The following is a 15,040-nucleotide window of genomic DNA, read 5'->3' as shown; positions in this document are numbered from 1 at the left end:
AAAAGTAGTACTACTACCATAGTCTAAAGAGGCTGTAGCTCGAACTTGAAACACTGCCAATATTCGTACACGCATCGCAGCAGGAATAAGCGAATGTGTTGTGGCACACTGGAAAAAAGGCAGGGAATTGTTAAGCTTGACAATTCCCGCACGCACAAAAGAAGCCGAGTGGAGGGGGTTTGCTTTGCGGAACTTTTCACACAAAGCCGGAGTTTGCCGCTTTATGGGGCTCCAACTTTCCATTGGCACCTCACATTTGTTTTTAAGGAATCCAAAGTGACCAAAAGGCCCCTCATCTCCTTCTCTCTCTCCTCCCCTAGTAGCAGAAAGAAAGAGAGAGAGAGAGAGAGTGAGGGACGGACGAGCAATTGCAAACAGAAAGAAGAGTTCGTGTGTGTGCTGCTGTGCTGCCTTTATGCAAAGACGGGCATCTTTGCAGAGTGCATCCCACTTCGCATTCCGGTAGGCAGGCAGCCCATCTCAAAAGACAAGCGCTCTTTTCCTCATGACTTTTAGTAGTGCAATCTTTCTGCCCTCAAAAGTGGCTAATCCTTTCTCTTCCTTTCATTGGTGTCTCAAACTCCCTGGCCTTTTCTCCTTTTTCACCCGAAAAGGGCATGGCCATGCCGTCTTTTTGCCACACCCTTCACCATCCATGCTGTGGGCCCGCTGGAGCATGATGCTCTGCTCTGCTCTTTCAGTTTGTCAAGACCTCCCTCCTCAGGTGCCTTCCTTCACATTTCATCTTAGGGAGAGAGATAGAGAGAGAGAGATGAGGCTCTCAATGGGCAATCAATTATAAAGCTTGCCAGCTTTACTGGTGGCCATGCAATTTTCCAATCCAGCTGCCTGAGCTGGAGTGTTTCCCTCATGCCATGCATCCATCCCATGGTTAAAACGTAACCCTACTACCTGCATCACTAGCTACACACTAGAATAAAAAAAATGAGAGAGAAAGTTAGCGCTGCCACTGTGCCTGATTAAAGGCTTGATAGAGCTAATCATGGTGGTTAAAAGGTGCAACCTTTATTTAGGTGCTGTGGGTGGGTGCGTGGACTATGATGGCCCGGATGCGATTCACGCTTTTACTTTGCACCAACTTTGTTTCTTCAAGCTAAGGATTGACACACGGGCGGGCAGGCAGCAGGCAGGCCATTATTCCTCATCATGCTCTACTTTGAGTTGCGCAGCGGAGATGCACGGTAACTTAAGCAACCGGAAAAGCGGGCACACAACGCAGGATGGAATGGATGGCTATCTTTCTTCTCACATCCTCGGCTCAAGATATGAGAAGGGAGAGAAGAAGGGGAAGGAGATGAAAAAAAAAGCAGCTAGCGAGCAGCAACTTTGCTTGCATCTCATGGCATGAAATGAATCGGCATGATTTCACCACCAAAGTGCCGTCCACTGAAAGACTGAGGAAAAGGCCACTTCTTAAAAAGACATGAACCAAGGAAAAAAAGGGCCTAGCCAAGTGAAATTATGCGTGTATAAACCACGCTACTAGCCCGCTTTATATTATTGGTGCTCACAGGAATCATGCACGCTCGATTGGGTTCACTTTTCACCTTTCCTCAATAATTACGCACGCACAGGGACACACACACACACACCACCGTATAGCTTGTCGAAAAGGGTAGAAAAGGAGGAGGGAAAAAAATGAATTATGTGACAAGATAGCTCGCATCATTCCTACCTGAAAGACGCAGTATTGTCGAGCTCCATTGGACTTGGGCTGAGGCCTGACGATATTTTAACTTTTTTTAAGAAAGACCACGGCTCCTGTAGTCCTGTCGATTTGAACTCCCATCCAGCCTCACTCATGTCCAACTAACCCTTTGCCCAAATCCACGCCCAGCCCAGTCCATTCATTTGCGAAGCTTGGAGAGTGGAGACCCCATTCGTATACATTGCAAATTTCAGTTTCCCCATCGAGCAGCAGATATCCGGAGATCCTATCCATCTTCCGGAAGGTGGACATGGTTGGTAACTTCTAATATTTAAGATCTGTGTAAGAAATGAGGTCCATTAGATTTGCATCAAACCCTAGGTCCCCACCTTGCACTACCCCTACTACACCGCCACCTCCGAGCGGGGCCCACACTACCTCCGCCCGCCGCCGCCGCCGCCCGCCCGGCGCCGTCGCGGCCCACCACGACCAGCCGCGCATGCCACTCCGCGCTGCCACCCTCATCAGCCCCCGCACCACCGCGGCCCCCCGCATGGGCTTGCCGGCGCGCGCCGCTGCCGGTCGCCAGAGCCGGAGAAGAAGGTTGCGGGAAAAAATGATGAAACTTTTTTTCTTTAAAAATGTTGAAACAAATTTTTCAAAAAATGTTGGATCAAATTTTCTTAAAAAGAAATTGGTTCAACTTTTTTTGAGATTTCTTGAAGAAAATTTGCTCAACATTTTTGGGTTCAATATTTCTAAAAAAAATATAGGTTTAACTTTTTCGAAAAAATGTCCGTGAAAATGTTGAATGGACTATCATCAGTTGGACCTCGGTGATTTTGAAACGGAAATATAAAGCTGGATCTTACTGAAAATTATAATTCAATTGTTTAACCATCTTCCCGTACATATATAGGAGGCCCGCATATATCGATCAGTTTCTTTTTATCTAGAAAAACAAGACAGACATCTCTCAACTGTTCCCAACAACAAACAAACACATCCATGTATCTGCTGATGCTACAGGAACAGTAAACGCTTAGCCCGCCGGCGATCCTCCATCCTTTGCCGAAAAAAGGAGGCGGATCGAGAAAGGAGCTACAAAAAGCCAAGCGCCACGATCCTATTTTACCACCGCTTGCTGCATGCATATCATCAGCACATGCCTTTCTTCTCAGCTGTGTGTATGTGTGGGGAAGAAGGCCAGAAGGGTCACCGCACTCATTATACTATGATGCGGTGATGCCGCGGGCCGGGGCGAGCACGCACGCATATGATTCGGCGCAGAGCAGACGGACAAGGAGATAGGGGCTGGATCTCGGCCAGCCGGCCGGCCACCCGGGCCGGATCGGAGGAGCAGGGGCAGGCCGCGCGGTGTGGGGATCATCCGGGATCGTACGTCGTGGGCAGGGGGGCAAAGCGATGGAGCAAATAAAAGCTACCCGGCCCTGGACTCGCGCGGCCGCAACGCACCTGCTCCGCCGTGTGCGCGTAGGCACACGGCCACTTTTCCACGGTGGGGGGCACTACGGCGACGGCTACAATGCAAGTGGGGTGGTGGTGCACGCTGGACCCGGGCGGCCGGGGGGGGGGGGGGGGGGGGGGGGGGGGGCCCCCCCTTTTCGGCTTGTTGCGTTGCGGCTTGGGCGGGTAGCGGCAGCCCTTATGCTTCGCTGCTGCTCCCTCAGCTCGATCGATCGATCTCGCCGTGCCCGGGCGAAAGCGAAACGAGGTGTGGTTTGGTTGGTTGGTTTGTGTAGCGAAACATGCATATGTACCAGCCGGGTGACGAGGCGTCGTCGTTTGGTTCGTTGGTTTGTTTGCGTCAACCAGGTACGGATGGATACGATCGGTGCGTGCGTGCCTGCATGCATGACAGGGAAACTTCAAACATGCATACCGGGCGGCTACCGCAGGGTTGTGCCCATGCATATGCATGGTTGTTTGCTGGTGGCTGTCCTGATCTCTATCGATCGAGCAGCACACGTACGTCGATCAGCATCGTTCCATGCATCTCAGTGATTTTGAACTAGACTATATACTGGAAAGATACTCGATGTAGCGGTGAATTTTACATGTATGTTGCCTATATTTCCGCACCATAAAAAATCATACTTTATCGTATATTTCATAATTTATGCAACATATGATTAGCTGTTATTCCATCTGTTGAACTACTTCATATCTACCCTCCTCCTCATCCTTCCTCAAATGAGAGTACAAACATTACTACACTCACCTACCATTTATACTTATTCTTAGTATCGTATTTCATTCATCCTTTGCATCGTGTTTCTATTCTTTACCTACTACATGCCATAACCTATCTACGGATGATGGATGATGTTGTGATATCTTACGTAAAAAGGAACTTTGTCGTTAATGGAGATGGGTACTTGGTTTGAAAGTCAGTGGCAGACTCAACGCAGCAACAAGGGGGCTTGAGGCCCCCCCACCCCACCCCACCACACACAAGCCATGGAAGAGAATAAGTATGTTGAGCCGCATTGAAGGTTAAAATTTACCGGAGCGTAGTGTTGAGCTCGACTTAAGCTTTAGGTTTGCATCTATCGTAGTTGAAATGGATGTCTTGGTGAAACTCCTAAAATGGAACCGATGTAAATTTTAATATTTTATTTTAATTTCAAAGTTCCATCTATTAGTCGAAGCATAAGGCTTCATTTTTTTAATTTTATAAAAATCTAATTAGTATACATTTCAATTCAAATCTCTCTTCTCAAACGGAAAGACTCATGTACAATAGCAGTTTTTTAATTTATTGGTTCCATGGAGGCGGTTTACTTATAGTATTCAAAGTGAATAACCAATATAATTCCATCGTTCATACTCCCTCCATTTTTATTTATAAGATATATAGTATGACTTGGTACGGTCTTCCAAATTATAAATTTTTTTGACCGAAGTCAGCAGGGGAAGCCCCTAACTAATTTTTTAATATTTTTTTATTCTAGATCCGTTTAATTCGCTCCCACGGGGAGTCGAAATCAAGACTGCTGGGTGCTACTCAGGTGCTCTAACCTCTAGGCTAGAGGCTCTTTCGCTTCCAAATTACACTTTGACCATTTATTTATCTTATCTTATATTGTTTATGGTTATAAACTTATGATCATTGTAGAGTATATTTGATTACAAATCCAACCATATAAAATTTATATTATAAAAATAAAAAAATTTGATAACTCATCAAGAACCCAACCTATTTTTTATAATTTTTTTATTCCAGATCCGTTTAAATTATTGGTTAAAAAAATCTTTATAAACAAAAACAGTAGCAATTATAATACATTCTTATAGAAATATTTATTGATGAATTTAAACCACATAACACGAAATATGTGTCATAATGTTGAAATATTTTCATTTATACAACTAAGGTGAACTTTTTTATCGATACTACTAGCCTATGTCAATGACACGTAGGACATCTCACAAGTCGTAATTGACTAGCCCAGTGGTATCGATGAAAAGCGACCTCAAAGTGATAGCATGGATGAAAATATCAAGTAAAATGGCAGTGATCATCCTTTGCACGACATCCGAATTTGCACGTTTGGAAGGGCCCAATCTGAATAGTTCTCTTGCTTGCTTGATGCGTCGGGCCCACTCTGCCAGAAGCACATACACATGCTTGCACGTTAAATAATCTCCTTCCTGTCCCCCGCCTCTTTTTCAGCTGCACGCACGCTTCGCCTGTTTACCACACTTACCACCACTCCAAGTCTTGGAGCTCCATCACATCGCCAAACCAAACTAACCCACAGCAACACCACGTACGCCTCCCGCCCGCAGCTAAAACCTATAACACCACCGCAACCGCAACCGCCCGCCGGTGACTGACCGCAGCAGCGCCGGACGACGAGCACAGGCATGAGAGCCTACGCGGCGGCGGCACCCGCCGTCGCCACGCTGCCGTCGGCCGCGCCGCCGCTGACACCCGACGCCGCGGCCGTGCTGTCCCGCGCCGCGGCGGACGCGTCCAGGCGACGCCACGCGCACACCACGCCGCTCCACGCGGCGGCCGCGCTGCTCTCCGGCCCGGCGCCGCTGCTTCGAGATGCCTGCGTGGCGGGGCTCGCGTCCCCGCACCCGCTCCGGTGCCGCGCGCTCGACCTCTGCTTCTCCGTCGCCCTCGACCGCCTCCCCACCTCCACGGAGCTCCAGCACCACCACGACGGCGGCGGCGGTACCTTCCATGCGGCCGCGCCGCCGCTCTCTAACGCGCTCGCGGCCGCGCTCAAGCGCGCCTACGCGCACCACCGGCGCATCGGGAGCGGCGGCGTCGAGGCCGACGACCACCGCGTCGGCGTGCCGCACCTCGTGCTCGCCATCCTCGACGATCCGTCCGTGGCGCGCGTCATGCGCGAGGCCTCCTTCTCCAGCACGGCAGTCAAGGCCGCCATGCTCAGGTCCCTCTCCGATCCGGCGGCCCCCGATTCCGGCGTCTACGTCAACGCTCGGGTGATGCAGCGGCAGGCTTCCCACCGGGAGGAGGAGGTGGCGAAAGTTGTGGAGGTGCTCAAGAGGGGCAAGAAGCGCAACCCGGTGCTCGTCGGCGACACGGCGGACGTGGACGCCGTCTTGCAAGAGGTCATCGCGCTCATACAGAGGCAGCGACTCGGCAACGCGCGGGTCATCTCCTTCCCGAAAGAGCTCGGCGACTTGGTGGACATGGACAGGGCGGAGCTCGTCGCCAAGATCAAGGACCTCGGCGAGGTGGTGAAGTCGGCATTGACCAGCGCCGGCGTCGTGGTCAACCTCGGCAACCTGCAGTGGCTCGTCGAGGAGAGGTGCGCGGCTCGTCAGGGAGAGCAACACAACAGGAGGGACGTGGTGCTCGACACGGCGCGAGCCGCCGTGGCGGAGATGGCGCGCGTTCTGAGCCAGTCCGGCGAAGGCGAGCACCGCGTCTGGGTGATCGGCACGGCGACCTGCGCCACGTACCTGAAATGCCAGGTGTACCACCCGGCGCTGGAGAGCGAGTGGGACCTCCAGGCCGTGCCCATCACGCCGAGGCCTCCGCCGCCGCCGCCGCCGCTCGGGATCTCGCCGAGGTTCGAATCTGTCGCGATCACTGCACCATCTGTCTCATTGCATCTTTCCCATGAGAAATCTGACAGAACAGTTGATCATCATTGAAATCCTAAGTTTGTTTGTTTGCCGGATGTGACAGTGTCGGAGCCAACAGGGGCATCCTGAGCAGCTCGGTGGAGGTGTTGTCAACGGCGATGACGGCCACAATGCAACGGGCGCCGAGCCTTTGCAACGCCTGCGTCGATGGCTACGAGCGTGAGCGCTCCGAGATGGCTTCCGCCGACCGTGCTCCCTGTCACGCCGAGCAGCCGATGTCGCAGTGGCTGCAGATCGGGACGCCGAGCAGCGCACGCCCGGTAGACCGCGCGCAGGTCAGTAAATTTTGTCAGCCACATCACGTCGCGTCCACGTCATGCACGTACGCCTCAACTCCTGTGTCGTAGGAAACGGTCTGACACGTGGAACCTGTCGCTTTGCAGGAGAAGGCACGGGAGGCTGACGAGCTGCGACGCCGGTGGCTTGACCGGTGCGCGCAGCTGCACTCGCATGGCCGGCCACCACCGTTGGTCACTTGCTCGGAGTGGAACGGGGCTAGTATTCTTGGCAACATGCAGGCGCCGCCGCCGCCGCCGCCGGTACGGCTACCGGTGCAGCCTAAGGCTACGGTGGACACGGATCTTGCGCTTGGCCTGGCGGCGGCGGGGCCGGCGTGCGAGACGGACGACAAGCTGCTCGCAAGACGGCTAACGGAGGCGGTGAGATGGCAGCCCGAGGCCGCCGCCGCTGTTGCCAGCACGATCGCCAAGGCCAGGTCCGGAGGCAAGCGACGCGGCGCGGGGGCCAACAAGGCCGACGCGTGGGTCGTCTTCGCCGGGCCGGACGTGGTCGGGAAGAGGAACATGGCCGAGGCGCTCTCCAAGTCCGTCTTCGGCACGGGCGCCGTCACCGTGCGCCTCGGCTGCCCGCCGGCCCGCGACGATGGCGGCGAGTCCGTCGTGTCGTGCCGCGGCCGGACGGCGCTGGATCGCGTGGCGGAGGCGATACGGGCGAACCCGTTCCGCGTCGTCGTGCTCGAGGGCATCGACCACGCTGACGGCGTCGTGCACGGGTCTATCGTACGTGGGATCGAGTCCGGCCGGCTCGCGGACTCGCACGGCCGCGACGTCGCTCTGGGCAGCAACATCTTCGTGGTGATGTCGCAATGGTCGTCGGATCACTTGAGGAACTCTCTAGAAGCTGCACCACTTCCAGACCTGCCATGGTGCAACCTGGAGCACGGGACCGGAAAGCGCAGGGCGGAGCAGGAGCTAGAAGGAGATCGGCGCACGAGGGCACGTAAAGATCACTCCGCGCGCGAGCCGCTCCCCCTGGACTTGAATTTGTCCATGTCCGACGACCATATCGACGCCATAGACGACAGCGGCGGCGAGGGATCACGGAACTCGTCAAGCGACCTCACCGTGGATCACGAACAGGACTACGGCCAGCCCGCTCCGGCGAGGTGCTCGGCGCCATCGAACGTGACCGAGCTCATCAAAGCCGTGGACGGGGTGGTCGTGTTCAAGCCAGTCAACTCGGAGCCTCTGAAGCGGAGCTTCTCCGACCTGGTGCCGGCGAAGTTGGGAGACATCACGGGCGGCGGCGGGTGGCCGTCCGTTCACGTCGATGACGGCTTGCTGGACAGGCTAGCCGCCGGCGCCGTGCGGACGACGGCCACGCCGGCCCTGGATGCGTGGGCGGGCGAGGTGCTGTGCCCTAGCCTACGGCAGTTCAAGCGAAGCTTGAGCACCAACGACGTGGACGGAGCGACGGTGGAAGGCAGCGGCCGGAGGAAGGGCGGCGAGGTGTTCCCTATGCCGGTGACCGTCGACGGCAACTGATTTTTTTTCCTTTTTTTGCTGGTCATCAAAAAGCATGATCAAGCATGAACGGTGTACATTAGTACATTCATGTAAATTTTCAGCCATCAGTTTTTTGTTTCGTCGGAAAAACTAGCAGTCATGCATAATGAAGTTGGAGACGGGATCTAGAAGCTAGCCAGTAGCTCTTTTTTTCCCCTCATGTTGCTTCTGTTTCACTGAAGTCATGGATTCACTTGGCAACCATCTATGATTCGCATCTGCTGAACAATCGTGTTAATCGGTAGAGTATGATCTAGAAACCAGCAGCCTGCCTTGCTTGCTGCTGATGCATGCATCTGAACTTGAAACTATAAGTGCTCTAAAAAGATAGCATTTCCAGTATACTACTCGTGTTGCATCCAACGCTGCTCATACAGTACATTTTCTAGGTAATGAAAGAAGGCCGACTTTCATCAATTATCAACTACTATAGTGCACTGTGATTAATTGACAGTCATCATTACTTGATCATGATACACCTCGACTCCGTTACACGACATTCATTAATGGGTAAACACTTTGGGTATGCATGCATGATGGCGCTACCAATATAATGCATCCCATGCAGTACTGTCTCCACTGCACATCATGTTCCTAGTACCAAGTACAGATACACAGCTGCAGCAGTGTTTAACAGGCTAACGGCAATACAGCTTCTTGAATCGTAGGCTTCGTAGCCCAATCTGATCCGGATCGAGCTACGCGCGCGGCCGACGAAAGCAAGTCTCGGTCAAAAAAGGGCAGGCTCCACGGCGTACGCGACGCGCCTCGATCGGGAGGCCGGCCGGCAACCACCCGGAAGAAGGCATGCCGTTGCAGGCTTGCAGCTGCAGTGCCAAAGCCACCACCACCGCACGCCGCAGCGCATCGCACGCGGGTCGCCGGCCGAGCGGCCGAGCCGATCAGCCGAGCCACCGCTTTATCCATCGATCCGTTCGCCAGACAAAAGGCAAAGGGGGATGACGCGAGGGTTGATGAAAAGCAAAAGTTACCGCAGGGGCGCAGGCGCACGCCGTAACTAATTCCCGCGCTAATCTAATCGAATTAACCCTACGCGGTTGTACGTACGCACGGATCCGATTGGCTGGGAGCGAGTGGCCTCCAAAGATTCACCCCACCTCCTCCGGCCGGGCTGGCTACCCCCCCTCCCCCATCACCGTACGGACCATGGCCATCGCGTCCCTATATTTTTTTTTTACTATGCATGATCTACCGCCTTTTCATGGGGGATTTCTGATGCGTCCGTGTATTTTACTTGATCTCGGCTTTGGAGGCGGCGATACTACTGCATGGATCGGCCTAGTTGTACGTATAGTGTGCTAATCTTCCTATTTCTCGGATAACTCGGTAGTAAGCATTCAAATTGTGTGATTAGATATCATCACATAATGATGAACCATGCATTACTGCTGCTAACACTGATGAGAAAATCACACATAGCTAGAGTTCCCGACACCCTAGGACAACTATTGCCTGTAGGCATTTAGGAATTTTGGGAGTTCTATTCGTAACAGCTGATGGTAACTTTATTGAACCCGGCCTGCCCCTGTCATCCCAACAAAAAAACAAAGGAAAAGATTTACTGAACCTCGCCAATAATGCAGTTCCACCCTTTATTGGCTGTGTCTTTTCGGCGGCTGCATATTGTTTTCTCAATGCCCTTTTGGTCTGATAGACAGAGAGAAAGAGAGAGGATGCAAGATCCAAACTACCACTCTGTTCTAAATTGTAGGTTGTTTTGACTTTTCTAGATTCATAGATATTATTATTTATATAGACATACACTATATCTAGATGCATAATAATATCTATGCACCTAAAAAAGTTAAAACCATCTACAATTTGGAACGGAGGGAGTATTTCTGCTGCTGAGGCCATTTGAATAATCCAGCTTGAACACAAGCACCAATGTTATCCCCTAGAAATGCGCAAAATGCTACACCATCCCATCATGCATGCAGCATTCCGCAGCAGGACGTAGGTACATCTCGTGTGTTGAAATGGAAGGGAATAGAGGGAATGATGGTTTGTCGCCGCGCTGAATTCCCTTTTGCAGGTAGCAAAGCACTACAGAGTGGTTAAGCGGCGGTAGCTGACAGAGACAAAACGGCTGCATGTTTAGGGATAAGGGCCAGAGGACAAACGCTCACTGTAAGTTTCGTTATAACAACTACTCTGCTACGTACAGCCTCTGAAAGGACTCGCATTAATATACAAAAGTTCTCAGCTGGCCCATGTGGTATGGTATACCAACAACATTGCTGCACACATATGCATCAGATCAGATTATCAGTAATCAATCTGCTGGATCTCTAAAAAAAATAATTTGTAGATGAAAATATAATACGGCCTGCATGGATGGTCCTGCGAATAGTCTACTGATGCTACATATCCTGTTTGGAACTAGAGAAGAATAATGAACAAGCTTATCTTTCAGCAGTTTAGATAGATGAACTAAGATGGTAATGGCAGTAGTAGCGTAATTTATGACTAATCTAGTAAATAAAACCCGGCCGGAAGCTTATCTAGTTATCTTTCTGCAGTAGGTGCAGCCTGCTTGCGACAAGGAGATGGATAAAAGAAGAGGGCACCTAGCTAGGTCGACAAAGGCCACAGATGGTAGCCGCAACAAAGCGGATCGAGAGGTAGACGCCAAGGACAAAACTGCTGCATGTTTAGGGATAAGGGCCAGAGGACAAACGAGGTGCACGTTAAGCACGTAACTACCTCACCTTTGTTGCCCACACCTTCAGATAAAGCGCTAAACCATCCCGGCAGCTTTAGCAGTAGCAGAGCTACAACTCGTTGGAATCGACGACGACGAGGGGGAAAGAAGCTGCTGGCTGGCTGCTGCTGCCGCCTGAATGCGCTCCCATTCTTTCAGACTTTGAGTGGCGCTGGCCGTGAAAGTCCGCGCCCACGCCAGCTTTCTGAATTTACCACTCCACGGTCGCCCCCGCTTTCAGTGCCATGCCAATGCCCATCGGTAAGCAAAACAACAACTCCACCTGCAAGCCCCATGCCGCCCGTAGACTGTGTTGGTGGCAGCAAGAGAGGTGCCTACGGCGACAGCGCCAAGAAGCGGCCCACCGCACCACAGGAGCAGCTACAGCAGTGCTTACTGTTCAGAGGTTATTAGTGTCTTGCAAGCTGCCAAGCTGGGGCTTGCAACTTCGTCACTGGTCTGTGGTCACACACCCACACCACAGCTTCTTCAAGATACTGATTTGGTTTTCATGCAAAAGAAAATAAATGGACGGGACGCATAGGGCGTGTTTGGTTGGGTGGCTATCCCCCAACTAGGCCAGCCCAATGCAAGATGCACTAGTTTGGTTGTCTGGCTAAAGGACTTAGCCAGCCCAGCCCAAACCACCCGAGGGGGATAGCTAGGCCCAACTAATACGGCCGAATCGGTTGTTTTCAGCCGGCCAGGCCCGACTTGTGCAGGTTCGTGGTCAGCTCCTTGACGCGGGTGGCCCGACTTGTGCATGCTTGACCTCCTAACCCCGCTAGGGTTACCGCTTGCCCTCCCCATTTGCGCTGCAACTGGGGTCGTGTGCTCATCCCCTCTCATATCGTCGTCACCTCCTCCCGTTCGTCTTCCTCCTCCAGTAGCAAGGTTGAAAGCTTCTTCGATCCGGTAAGATCGCTTGCCTAGCGGCTCCTTGGACGGGTTTGTGAGCGAGTTCAACTCTCAAGACTTGTCACTTCCGCATGATTTCCCTTCTGCGTGTGATGCTTTCCTATGAGATGCGTTTGATTTGCTTATTCTTGCGAGCAAGTTCAGCTTACTGGTGTCTTGATTTGTGAATTTGTGCGCTCATCTTCTTGAGAAATACTAGATCTACTTGATGAAATGGTACAATACTAGAAGGATTTTGTAGATCTGGCAGTAATGCTTAAATTGTTACCTTGTTACCTACATATGAGCGGTGCAGCAAGGTCAATGATGACAAATTTCTAATTTTTCATGTCTAGCCGATTGTTTTACTTAAACTGTGAGTAGCAGTGCACGGTTCTTGATGCTTGTCACTGGGAGGAGCATCTCTCTGGGTGTCGCAGCCATGACTTGCATCCATTTCTTTTCAAATGTTATAGCACAATTGATGAAATAGTAGTACATGATTCTGATATATGTGATGCTTTGTTCTAGAGGATGGATGGTGCTGAAAAACGCCGATGGCTGATTCTGAGGGGTGCATCACTTGTTGTTGTAGTTGCAGCTTGGATGTTTGTTAGGTTCAGGCGCCGTTGTCTCACCAGACCACCCATCACATATGCCCCCATGAGTGCTAGAGAGGAACAGAGGCAGAACAATCTCAGTTACATGTATCAAGCTGATGACACTAGGTGTGCTGACGTCCTTAGAATGAAAAGAGAACCCTTCTTCCAATTGTGTGACCTTCTCCGCACAAGAGAGCTGCTTAAGGACACAGTGCACTGCAATGTGGGGAAGAGCAGGTGGCAATGTTCTTGCATGTAGTTGGTCACAACCAAAGGTTTAGGGTAATCAATTTATCCTTTAGAAGGTCATTTGAAACCATTAGCATGCACTTTCAGGAGACCCTTTATGCTGTTGGTGAGCTTAGACAGGAGATGATCCAACCTTCCTCAACTGCTGTTCATCCCAAGATTGGGGGTAGCCGTCGGTTGAACCCATATTTTAAGGTTAGCATACACAAACCAGTGCATAGGTGCAATTGATGGGAAGTAGTAACCATCTGTTTTGTTTCACATTGTAGAATTGCATAGGTGCAATTGATGGGACTCATGTTCTTGCAAGAGTTCCAAGGTCAATTAGGGCTGCCTTTCTAGGAAGGAAGCACACAACCACCCAAAATGTGCTTGCTGCAGTAGACTTTGACCTAAGATTTACATATATTTTGGCTGGTTGGGAGGGCTCCGCTCATGATGCACTAACCTTGAATGATGCTCTTGAAAGGGAAGACAGTTTAAGGGTGCCACCAGGTAACTAAAACACAATAGGATGCTCCTATTTATACCACACACAATTAGAAACACCATCTCATTGGCTGTGTTTGTCACATGGTAGGCAAATTTTACTTGGTAGATGCTGGATATGCAGTGAGACCAGGCTTCCTGCCTCCATACAGAGCCACAAGATATCATTTGAGAGAGTTTGGTGCAAGGGTTCCACGGAATCCTAAATAGCTCTTCAACCTCAGGCATTCCTCCCTTAGGACCACAATGGAGAGGGCTTTCGGTGCTCTCAAGAATAGGTTCAGAATCTTGGACAACAAGCCTTTCTACCCATACAAGACACAAGTCAAATTGGTCCTAGCTTATTGCATCTTGCACAATTGGATCCTTAGGTTTGGAGTAGATGAGCATGTACCTAATGAGTCCACATGGAATGAGAATATGAATGGTGGGCAGGTAAATACTGGACAGGGAGGTGTTGGGCAGGTAAATGCTAGTAAGGGAGGTGGTGGGCAGGGAAATGGTGGGCAGGGTAGGTAAATTCTAGTAACGGAGGTGGTGGGTAGGGAAATGGTGGGCAGGGACTTGCAAGACTGGTGTGGACAGAAGTAATGTCTGCATTTGTCCTTAGGAGGTTCACTAAGCTTTTTGGGGAGGGATTGAAGACCGACAAAGGTTTTAAAGATGTACATCTAAATAGTGTGGCTAGTGATCTGCGTGAGTTTACAGGGTTGGAGGTCAGCAGAACTCAGGTGTACAATCACCTTCGCAAATGGCGGGCCAAATGGGTGAAAATCAGCAAACTGAAGGAGCTTAGCGGGTCAAATTAGGATGAAGAGAACTACATGATCACACTAGCACCAGAGCACTACAAAGGGCACCTCAAGGTGAGTTGCTCAATATCTGTGATTTTGCTCAATATCTATATTCCAACTTCCACATATCTTGTGTGATTTAGCTTACTGTATAGAACTACATTTGCAGGACCACCCTAAGGATGCAGAGTTCCTCAACGTCCCAATCAAGAACTTTGTTCAGATGCAGATGATCTTTGGAAGTGGTGTTGCTATAGGAAGGTATGCAATAGGATCAAATGAAACCCTTGGACAACCATTTATTGAGCCTGAGACAATGGATGTGGAGGTAGATGCTCCAGTAACAGCGGCAGCAATTGAAGGAACAAAGGATGTTGAAAGCTCTGGAGGCAAGGTTGGCGGGGGGGAGAGGAAGAGGATGGTAAGCGAAGACGATGCTTCACTGATGCATGTAATGAATGATGCTATCTGGGGTTTTGCAGCTGCTGTGCAAGATGCTGCTCATGGTGAAGTGTACCCTGGGACATATAAAGCATGCATGAACACTCCAAGTTTCCCAAGATCTCTGCTGATGAAAGCTTTGAACCACATGACCACAAACAAAGCAACTGCTATTTAGTTTGTGAAGATGTCACCAGAAGATAGAGACCTGTGAATGA

At 51.0% G+C, this 15,040-nt stretch overlaps 1 protein-coding gene across 1 annotated transcript; it reads left to right on the top strand.

The window, feature by feature from the left end:
* The first annotated feature begins 5,382 nt into the window (after positions 1-5,382).
* Positions 5,383-8,829, top strand: LOC101765723 (protein SMAX1-like). Its single transcript, XM_004954118.3, has 3 exons — positions 5,383-6,744; positions 6,864-7,095; positions 7,204-8,829. Exons 1-3 carry the CDS (start codon positions 5,561-5,563, stop codon positions 8,602-8,604), a joined length of 2,817 nt encoding a protein of 938 aa, XP_004954175.1. The 5' UTR covers positions 5,383-5,560; the 3' UTR covers positions 8,605-8,829.
* Positions 8,830-15,040: the final 6,211 nt, after the last annotated feature.

The sequence above is a fragment of the Setaria italica genome, chromosome I, assembly GCF_000263155.2.
Source record: "Setaria italica strain Yugu1 chromosome I, Setaria_italica_v2.0, whole genome shotgun sequence".
In the NCBI taxonomy this organism is placed as follows: domain Eukaryota; kingdom Viridiplantae; phylum Streptophyta; class Magnoliopsida; order Poales; family Poaceae; genus Setaria; species Setaria italica.
The sequence above is the reverse complement of the archived record's forward strand: the minus strand, read 5'-3'. Positions and strand labels throughout refer to the sequence as shown.